This window comes from Malaya genurostris, chromosome 2 (genome assembly GCF_030247185.1).
Source record: "Malaya genurostris strain Urasoe2022 chromosome 2, Malgen_1.1, whole genome shotgun sequence".
NCBI lineage: Eukaryota > Metazoa > Arthropoda > Insecta > Diptera > Culicidae > Malaya > Malaya genurostris.
Genome location: NC_080571.1, coordinates 107,361,426 through 107,372,577, shown reverse-complemented (window position 1 = coordinate 107,372,577; position 11,152 = coordinate 107,361,426). Strand labels below are relative to the sequence as shown.

General features: G+C 40.9%; 2 protein-coding genes across 2 annotated transcripts; both read left to right on the top strand.

Moving 5' to 3' along the window:
• The first annotated feature begins 5,635 nt into the window (after positions 1 to 5,635).
• LOC131428752 (uncharacterized) lies at positions 5,636 to 9,535 on the top strand. The gene has a single exon (XM_058592794.1). The coding sequence runs from the start codon at positions 5,636 to 5,638 to the stop codon at positions 9,533 to 9,535; it is 3,900 nt and encodes a 1,299-aa protein (XP_058448777.1).
• A 250-nt stretch (positions 9,536 to 9,785) lies between these two features.
• Positions 9,786 to 10,910, top strand: LOC131428751 (uncharacterized). Its single transcript, XM_058592793.1, has one exon. It carries the CDS (start codon positions 9,786 to 9,788, stop codon positions 10,908 to 10,910), a length of 1,125 nt encoding a protein of 374 aa, XP_058448776.1.
• Positions 10,911 to 11,152: the final 242 nt, after the last annotated feature.

Sequence of the window (11,152 nt, the reverse complement as noted above, 5' to 3'; positions counted from 1 at the left end):
CGAAAAGTTTATTTTTTTAAAGTCTGATATTTCACCCGTCCACATTTTCTAAAAATCTGAAAAAAAAAATACAGCGTAATGTACTCATAAATGATTTATTTTTAATGTGAAATCTAGAGTGGTACCAAAATTGTAAGTGCGATTAAAAAAAAATCGAAAATTTTGAGCATTGTTTTTCACATGAAATACATTTTGAGAAAAATTCTGAAAAAAAATCAAAAAGATTTCCCATAACTCCTAAAATATTCCTGATTTTTTTCAATTTTTTTGCTAAAGAGGTTTTTGAAAAATGTTAATAAAATTAAAATCAGAAGAACCACCCTAAATCCACCAATATGGCGGTTAAAGGGTTAAAATTTTGGAAAAATCATCTCCAATATAAACCCTTTCAAACAGTGTATATCAATTTTTGTTCTGTTTGGGGGCAGTTTTTATATTAAACTTTTTGAATTATTATTCGTATACATATTCGCGATTGCATTTATTCGGTTCAAGTACTAAACTGCCGTTCTAAGCATAATCGTCCCAAATTAATAGGAAATCCTATAGAATGTGGGACACTTATACGTAGAGCGGCTGTAAAGAAGAAGAATAAGAAGAAGATGTTTGTAATACTACGGTTGTAAAATGCCTAGATTTTTTAATAATATGATTATGATTACATTTAAATCAATTAAGACGCAAATCGGTTTCCAATCCATTGGAAAAAATAAATATGTTTTCAAGTGCGTGCTTGTTATTTATCTATAGATTAACTTATAAAATTATGATAACAAATTCCTGTGTTTTTCATGAATTGTTTCAAGTGTAACATAATTTACATCAAGCTTATGTGTAGTCAAAGACTTTCAAAATCTTCCTCTTTCATTGTAGTATATACAAAATGGAACCATCTAGATGCTATTGAAGAATTTAATCAGCGTGTTTACCAAGTGATGGTGATGGTTTTGACATATCCCATATAACTCGAACAATACTAAACGCTCAACTGATAAATTACTGATATCCCATATATTTTAAAAGTTTTTGTGAAAGTTTTTCAGTTTTATAGGGTGGTTTTTTTAGAGCTTGAGAACTTTTTTAAACAATAAAACGCATAAAATTTGCAAAATCTCATCGGTTCTTTATTTTAAACGTTAGATTGGTACATGACATTTACTTTTTGAAGATAATTTCATTTAAATGTTGACCGCGGCTGCGTCTTAGGTGGTCCATTCGGAAAGTCCAATTTTGGGCAACTTTTTCGAGCATTTCGGCCGGAATAGCCCGAATTTCTTCGAAAATGTTGTCTTCCAAAGCTGGAATAGTTACTGGCTTATTTCTGTAGACTTTAGACTTGACGTAGCCCCACAAAAAATAGTCTAAAGGCGTCAAATCGCATGATCTTGGTGGCCAACTTACCGGTCCATTTCTTGAGATGAATTGTTCTCCGAAGTTTTCCCTCAAAATGGCCATAGAATCGCGAGCTGTGTGGCATGTAGCGCCATCTTGTTGAAACCACATGTCAACCAAGTTCAGTTCTTCCATTTTTGGCAACAAAAAGTTTGTTAGCATCGAACGATAGCGATCGCCATTCACTGTAACGTTGCGTCCAACAGCATCTTTGAAAAAATACGGTCCAATGATTCCACCAGCGTACAAACCACACCAAACAGTGCATTTTTCGGGATGCATGGGCAGTTCTTGAACGGCTTCTGGTTGCTCTTCACTCCAAATGCGGCAATTTTGCTTATTTACGTAGCCATTCAACCAGAAATGAGCCTCATCGCTGAACAAAATTTGTCGATAAAAAAGCGGATTTTCCGAATGGACCACCTAAGACGCAGCCGCGGTCAACATTTAAATGAAATTATCTTCAAAAAGTAAATGTCATGTACCAATCTAACGTTTAAAATAAAGAACCGATGAGATTTTGCAAATTTTATGCGTTTTATTGTTTAAAAAAGTTCTCAAGCTCTTAAAAAATCACCCTGTACTTGAGTTTGAACGATTGCTTAATGTAGAACATTACACATATGAGTAAAACATTATTATTGTCGTATTTTCATCAAACATATAATTTAAAGCTACTCAATATGTTCGAACTTCCAAGTTTTATTTGTATACACGTGCAAGCAATCGAATAAAGTCAATTTCGATCATAATTTATCAATCTTTAAATCCAACCATAAAAACTAAGCATTTTCTAGATCTGTAAATAGCACCTGAACACAATACCTCGAATTTGTTGTTTCATTTTACGACCTCGCCATTAATACAAATTAAACTAACAGCGGAAAGTCAGTTATGCATTATTGATCGATGTTTTACCCCATTTTTACATGTATTTTAATATTTGATTCTTGTAAAAATAACTATAAAATTTTTCTAATTTTCCTACCGACGTCAAATAAATGGATGATAATAACCATAATTCTCGGGTAATTTTTCAAAAGGGCGTATTAGCAAGTGACAGTTTCTCTTTAATCACTCTCTCTTTCGATTATTGTGATGTGATTGAATAGATTTTCTTTGATATCACTATTCTGTTTGAAAGACGAAACTTTCGGGTATCATTTCATGCAAAGAGTTGAGTGATAAGCGTGGAAACTGCTTGGTAATTAATAGAAGAGAAAGTAAACAAAGAGAAACTGTCACTTGCTTATACGCCCTTTTGAAAAATTAACCGAGAATTCTGTTAATAATTCTTCTACCTATTTTCTATCACAGACTAACAGATATGACACTATGAGTAAATTCTTATAAAAATAAATTTTCGAGATGCACTAGTTCCACCTATATTAAATTGCGCGAACTATTTACTATCGGTACACCCCTTGAGTTATGTAAAAGTTTTTTTTTATTAGTTGGTTCCCCCTTGTTTGTCAACATCGATCAACTGCTTGCCGGGATGCCTGATTTCATCAAACTTTGTAATATTTGAAAATAAATGGAGACTCTGTTGGTAAATGAATAAAATAAACACAGTCTAGATGACAGACTAGATGTTTTTGATAAGGTTAACTATTAAAGAATCCAATTTGAGTGTCCTGTGTGTTAGTCTGTGCTTCTATCACTGAAAGTACCTTATCCACATTGTTTTGCAAAATTTATGTTTGATTGAATTAAGTCTAAATAAAATTTTCAGTTGTTATTAGGCCAAACATTCAATGAAATACAAATGAATCAATATTGAACCATTGAATCTTTTTTTACTATTTTCAACTTCCCGCATAAGTAAATCTTTTTCAATATTTCCAACTTTTCTCCACTTCGTCGTCGAGTATCGGTTCAAAAAACTTTACTACGCCGTACAGTGGAACATTTATTTCGTTTTATAGTTCCGATTCACTCGTATTATATTTATTAAATACTTTTCTGCTTTCAATAAATATGATTTTACACGGTCCGACTCGAATATAATATGCCAAACACATAAAATATACAATGATATACAAATGTTTATGAAAGTCAATGATGCTATCGATTCCCTACACAAAAATCACAGAATTGCGGAAGCAAATGATGTCTTTATGGAAATAACCAAATTATGTATATAATATTAATTTTAAAACTCATATTCCAATAAATAGTTATTTAAAAAAAATGATGCTATCGATAACGCATTCAAAAGTTCAAAGTCGATAGCTATATTGGACTCGACCATTTCTTATCGAGTTTAGATATTTCTAAATGTACTGATGTATTTTCTTCGAGAATGTAGGTGTTTCTTTGCAATACACCTGAGAAACACAATGTTCAATGATTCAAGCTGCCTAATGATACTTTCAGTTTTTTCATATTTTCCATCAAACGCCAACTGCTAAACTTGCATAGCAGAAAGATCTTACGAAAAGATAGTGTTGGTGATAAAACTTTTGTTTGGAAAAGTCTTGAATGCCTAAAAAAAAAAGGGGAACGTTATGGCCAGCAGGGCCGCTTTATAATATTTTCCTCCCCAAAATAAAAGGTTCCTCCCCAAATAAAAGTTTCCAAAAACCCTACATAACCGCAACCGCATTCATAAAAACGAGTTCAAGTTCAAGTAGCTCACATCAATTTATAGTAACGCTGTATGATTAAATTTATGAATTCGATACAAAGGAATCAATGTGAGACATTTTGCACCGGTTTCCGGTGGCGTAACAGGATTCTATCGAAAAGTCACAAAATACACCTTACACAAAATATCATCGCTTCCAAAGTTCCTAAGCTACTCTCGCAACACTGCAAGGCAAACTTCTCAAAGCTCCAATGCGAGGAAACTTTTTTGCTTTAGTTTTGCTTTTTCTATCCTACTAGGTTTCGAGCTTTCAAGTTCGTCGAATCACGATGAATTTATGGCTCAATTAGCTTGTTTCGTCTTGTGGCAGATTCATTTTCAAAAAGTTGCCAAGTAGTTTGTTTGTCGTCAATTTCGAACAGTATGCCTAGTTTTACATTATTGCACCCCAAACGTTACAGATAGTTAAATAAAAGATCAATTCTGCAGTTTCGTCATCGCCCAAACTCAATTTATCTTAAAAATTTTACGTTATAGAACAGATTACATTCGTTGAAGTACAACTTATTTGTTCAAACTAGAGATCGGCAGAACCGCTCAGAACTTGATAGTTCTGCCAAAAGAACTAGCTCTACTGAGACCTTCTTTCGTTTACTTGAAAGTTTCTTTGTTCTCCCGAAAAAATATTTCATTATTTTTTTCTGTGTCTTGAATGTTTACTACTATTACACGCAGAGAAATGGAGCATCTTTAAAATAACAAAACTGTTCAATACTTACCCTTTATTTCGTAATAGAAACCTGAAAACAGAATGAAATTTTATAAATGTAAATAACTTACCTGTAAATACTTATCTAGTTATAAAAAGTGAATTTAACCCTAGATTTAGAGAATGAAATGTACCTATAATCTTTACACACCTTGCTTGGAACTGGATTCTACCACACACGATACAACTGTCAAACAGTTTCAGTCTTACAGACACACTTATACAATATTACCAGCAATAAAGAGATCGCAACAAGTATTCATTGGTGTTGGATGCAAATCAAGCTACGTCCGCCTTTCCGTTAAACCGCGAAATCCGAAGTCCGTATACTACCGTGCTCCGTCGGTCTTTTTTCGCGTCAAAGTTTGCAAGAGCATGGAATGTGCCAAGCCCTGCCGAATCAGGTGAAATTTCATGTACCGAAGTGAGAAGAGTAGTGAAGTGCTTAAACATAATTTGGTCCTTCGAGCCGGATCTGTGTAAAAAGTTCCGCAAGTGAATATAAGCCGTCTAGAATAGGCGCAGTCGAAACCGGTCACTTCAAAAGAGGCATAAAAAACGGTGCGCGAAGTGTGTCTCGGTATATTCCAAAGTGAAAAAGAGCCATTTTAGTAAGGTAGTGCAAACAATACCGGGTGCCCGCAAAGAATCCACCATTGTGTAAAAAACCGACGCACACGCCAGATAGTGCGGGTCAGAAACAGCCAGTTTTAGATCAATTGTTACTTTTGCTGCTTCTATGTGATCGGTGCGCGCCGTGTTGAAACGCAAATTTTATTAAATAAATTTTCCGAAGTTTCGAAATTATACTTTTGTGGTGCAAAATCATAAATTGGTGAAAATTGGATGCTAGCGGTGGTACCTGCGTAAGTGCAAGAAACAAAATGGCGGATGAGAAGAAATTACGTGAGTTGGAGCAGACGAAGGATAACATTGTGGATTCGGTGGCTTTGTTGGAAAGTTATGCGAAGGAGTTCGAGGACAGCAAATTTGCGGGTCAAGTAGAAGCATGGGCGGAAAAATTGGAAAAATTTTACGACGAGTTTCATCGAGTTGTGGTGAAGTTAGAAATGTTTTCCACTAAAGAGGAGCCAATCGACCTAAAAAAGGAACGGCAACGGTTCGACGGTCGCTGTTATGCTCTCCGAAGCTTCTACTTGACAAAGATGGCGAAGCAGTCACGGCCTACCCGTTCCACTACCCCTGCACCGCCGAAACCACTAAGTATTCGACTTCCTGAAATCAATCTCCCGAAATTCAGCGGTAAGTTAGAAGACTGGTGTGTTTTTCGCGATTCGTTTGAATCCGCTTTAGGTTCACGAAGCGACATCAGTTCTGTCGAGAAGATGCACTACTTGAAGGGTCTTGTTCAAGGAGAGGCAGCGCGCATACTCGACCCGATAAAGGTAAGCGAACAGGGCTATAAGGATGCCTGGCGTACGCTTCGGTTGCGCTTCGAAAACAAACGGCTGTTAATTAAATGTCACATCAAAACGTTATTCGACAGTCCCGCTATGCGCAGAGAATCCGCCGAAGAACTTCTCGCGCTGATTGATCGATTCGAGCAGCAAATTTCCGTGTTGAAGAGTTTAGGTGAACCAGCAGACCGATGGAGTTCTATTCTGGTTTATCAAATGTCTATTCGCCTTGATCCGTGTACGCTTCGGGAATGGGAGAACTATTGTAGCAAACTTGATGCCGACAATTTGGGAGGAACCGCGATCACATCCGACAACATAGAACCTGACGGTTCTACTTCAATGCCATCGTACGTGACAATGGCCATTTATCTCCAAAACTATGCTCGAGTATTGCAAGCCGTGTCTCCGTCGATGTCGAACGTATCTTCTCGAAATAAGCCAAGCCTAACAACCAAGGCTATAGCCTTCCCCGTCACCTCTGGACAACCAGCCGAACCAACCAACGCATCGTCTACAAACGTCGCTAAGCCGAAGGCGTGCGACATGTGCGGTGATAGTCATTACCTGTACAGTTGTCCGGAATTCCGTAAGATCAATCTTCGTCAACGAACCGACCTGGTAAGACAGAAAAACCTTTGTATGAATTGTCTACGCTCAAACTCTCACTATGCCCGAAACTGTTCTGGATCAAGATGTCGCACGTGTTCCAAAAAGCATCACACACTTCTTCATCCCGAGTCTGTCGATCCAAACCCTGCGTCGGGTGGTCATACCACTAAATCTACGTGTTATGTAGCCATCCAATCGAATTCAGAACCTTCCGTTTTACATTCTTCACAATCTCCATCGAATACCAGGGTTCCGATTCAGCAACAGGTTACCTCTTTGGTCACTGCCACTCAGGCAGCGCTAGTCTCGCCGTCCCAAGTATTAGTTCCAGGAACTGTTTTCCTTCCGACGGCGCTCGTAAACATCCGTAACCCTAACGGCCATATCGTAACAGCTCGTTGCTTGCTGGACTGTGCATCCCAACGCAATTTTGTTTCTACATCCTTCTGTGAACGACTGCAGTTATCCCGAAGGCGATTGCTTCACGCTATTCCGATCAGTGGAATTGGTAACAAGACGACACGGGTTGAACATCAGACAACGATAACCATCTCTTCTCGAGTGACTTCATTTTCGATGAAGTGCTCCATGCTAGTTTTACCCTCAATAACGGTAAAACTTCCCCAGTCGACGACAGAAGCTCGTCACTGGCCGATTCCGAAGCACATAGAGCTTGCTGACCCCACTTTCGCAGTGTCGGGTGACATCGACTTGATCTTAGGCGCCGTGCATTTCTTTCGTATTCTTCGATATGGTAGAATATCTCTCGGCGATGATCTACCGCTGCTTCAGAACACCGAGTTTGGATGGGTGGTTTCTGGAGAGTGCCTGTTAGCCCATCACGACCAAAGTGATCCGCACAACTGTCAATTTAGCAACCCTTGCGCAATCGATGAGCTTGTCAACCGATTCTGGCAGCTTGAAGAAGTACATGACACGAAAGGATGGTCTCCATCAGAACGATATTGCGAAGAACACTTTACCAGAAACACCACTAGAGACACTGACGGTCGCTACACCGTCAAGCTTCCCAAACGAGATGAACTGCTCTGGCAGCTCAAAGATAACCGGTATAATGCAATCCGTCGGTTCTTCTCTCTCGAGCGCTCACTTGGATTGAGCCCCGAACGAAAGTCGATGTATCAACAATTCATCCACGAGTACTTCAGGCTAGGACATATGCGAGAGATCCGCCCTGATGAAGATGACGTGCAACTGCAGTACTTTCTTCCGCATCACGCCGTAATGAAGCTTGATAGTGCTACTACAAAGCTCCGTACCGTATTCGACGCATCGTGCCGTTCCAAATCTGGCATCTCGTTGAACGATGTCCTACTAGCAGGTCCCACCATTCAGGACTCTCTAGTTACGATAGTCCTTCGGTTCCGTATACATCAATTTGTCATCTCTGCGGACATTGAGAAAATGTACCGGCAGATTGTTGTTCACCCAGATGACCAACCGCTTCAACGCATAGTCTGGCGCGATGATCCTAGTTCTGACCTGAAGACGTTTCAGCTACGCACCGTGACATATGGTACGAGTTGTGCCCCATTCCTAGCAACTAGAGTGTTGCAACAGCTAGCCGATGACGAAGGACATCGTTATCCGTTAGCCGAATCATCGTTACGCCATGATTTTTATGTAGACAATTTACTTTCCGGGTCAGATAACGCTCAGTCTCTCGCCGCTACCTGCGAACAGCTCATTTCCATGTTGACTAGTGCTGGATTACCTCTTCGACAGTGGTCTTCAAATTGTCAGATGGTTCTTAACACCATCCCGTTGGAGCTCCGAGAAACGCAAACATTACTCGATTTAGACCATGAATCGTCGGTGACTACGCTTGGTCTTCGCTGGGAACCATCCACCGACCTTCTTTCGTTTAAGACTCCCAATTGGAAGGAATATACCGTGTTAAATAAGCGAGCCATTCTTTCTCAGATCAGCAGTCTGTTTGACCCGCTAGGGCTGATTGGTCCTACAATTTCCAAAGCTAAGATTATGCTGCAAAATCTTTGGAGACTTCAGCTGGACTGGGACACACCCGTGGCGAAGTCGTTTGCTTGTCAATGGTATGATTTTCAGCAAAACCTTTCTGCATTGACCGACCTTCGAGTTTCCCGCCCTGTAATTAGTCCAGGGTATGATCGCGTGGAGATTCATGGATTCAGTGACGCATCGGAAGCTGCGTATGGTGCCTGCATATATCTTCGCTCAATACAATCAGAAGGTTCATGTACAGTTCGACTACTAATATCCAAATCAAAAGTCGCTCCGATAGGTACTCAAACGATCCCCCGCCTCGAGCTGTGTGCAGCTCAGTTGTTGGCCAGACTTCTAACGCAGGTTCAGAACAGCACAAACGTTATTGGCACTGTGTATTTGTGGACCGATTCTTCAATAGTGTTAAACTGGATAGCAACTAGTCCATCGGCATGGAAAACGTTCGTTGCAAATCGCGTAGCTGAAATACAAGAGCTAACGTCACACGTCGAATGGAATCATGTTCCGTCCAAGGATAATCCCGCCGATCTTATTTCTCGAGGAATGGATCTTCAAGAGCTCCTCACTAATGATCTGTGGTGGACCGGACCTCAATGGCTAAATTCAACTCTCGCACCTTGGCCAGAAAAATATACTGGCGCGTCTCAGCAAAGTACGGAGTCCCGGAAATCTAGAAAGACAGTTGCAACACTTTTCCCAAGACATACAGGAACTTCACAGCACTGGAAGAATCCATCGAAAATCTAAATTACGATTCTTGCATCCGCAAATCGTCGATGGCATAATTCGTGTTGGCGGCCGGCTTCACAATGCAAGAATCACTGTCGAAGAAAAGCACCCGATTGTACTACCAAAGCATCGTCTCACTGAAATGATCGCCAGGAGAGAACACCTTCAAACGCTTCATGCTGGACCAAGCCTGCTGCTATCATCACTCCGTCAAAGATTTTGGCCTCTTAGTGGTCGAAACTTAGTTCGCAATATTGTGCATCGCTGCATGATCTGCGCACGGGCAAAACCCAAGCCTCTGCAACAGCTAATGGGTAATCTGCCCCCTGTTCGGGTCAACCAAGCTTACCCGTTTCAGAACGTTGGCATCGATTTAGCTGGTCCAATTTTCGTACGTACATCACTGAGAAACAAACGTACTCCGTTCTTCAAAGCGTACATCACGGTCTATGTGTGTATGGCTACCAAAGCGGTCCATTTGGATCTAGTAACAGATTTAACTACCGCAGCATTCATTGCTAGTCTGCGAAGGTTTGTCAGTCGCCGCGGAAAGCCTGCTCATATATATTGCGACAATGCTACGAACTTTGTAGGCGCACAACGAGAACTGGGAGAACTCCGGAAACTTTTCCGCAGTGAGCAACACCAGAATGCAGTTGCTAATGAGTGTTCAGACGAAGGATTTCATTTTCACTTTATTCCACCCCGTTCGCCTACGTTTGGTGGAATCTGGGAGGCCTGTGTTAAGTCTGTCAAGACCTTACTCCGTAAAATTCTCGGAAATGCTCATCTAACTGAATCTGAACTGCAAACAGCGTTAGTTCAAGTGGAAGCCATGTTAAACTCTCGCCCAATCACTCCGATGTCGGACAATCCCTCTGATGAAATGGCTCTTACTCCGGGACACTTTCTGATCGGCCGTTCTCTTAATTCGATCCCAGATCCCGATTATCAAGAACTTCCCGAGACGCGACTCTCTCGTTGGGAAAGAGTACAACAGATATCTCAACATTTCTGGTCTCGTTGGCACAAGGAGTATCTTGCAACGTTACAAAACCGTTATCGCTGGACTCAAGCCACAGATAATTTAGTTGTTGGATCCATCGTCGTCTTAAAGGATGAAAGAAACCCTCCACAGAGATGGCCCCTGGGACGTGTACTCAGCGTCCATCCAGGACCAGACGAGCTGGTTCGCGTCGCAACCGTCAAATGTGGCCTCGGCATCGTTAAACGAGCAATTTCAAAGTTGTGCCTGCTGCCAGTTGAAATTGATCCGTCCACTATAATACAAAGCGGATCTCTGTCCAGTAATTCCACCGCCACCACGCCAGAGGAAGGTCCTTGCTTAGGGAACAGAGCCGCCGGACACGGTCCCGGCCCCTACTCGGGGTAATGAGTCGCCAGACATAAGCTGGCCCAAGCTCGGGGGAATCGAGCGGTTCCTGGTTCACCTGTAAAGAACCAAGCCTCGCCGTGTGGGTTATTTGAACCCCCGGCTGGGACTTGACTCGAGTTAAGTACCCTGTGTATTTCAAAGTCAACATTTTGCGTACAGATGTTCCTCCTTTACAGCATACCCTCCCAGGACACTATCCCGCCATCCAGATCGAAGCTATTTAGTTCACTCCTCTTGGG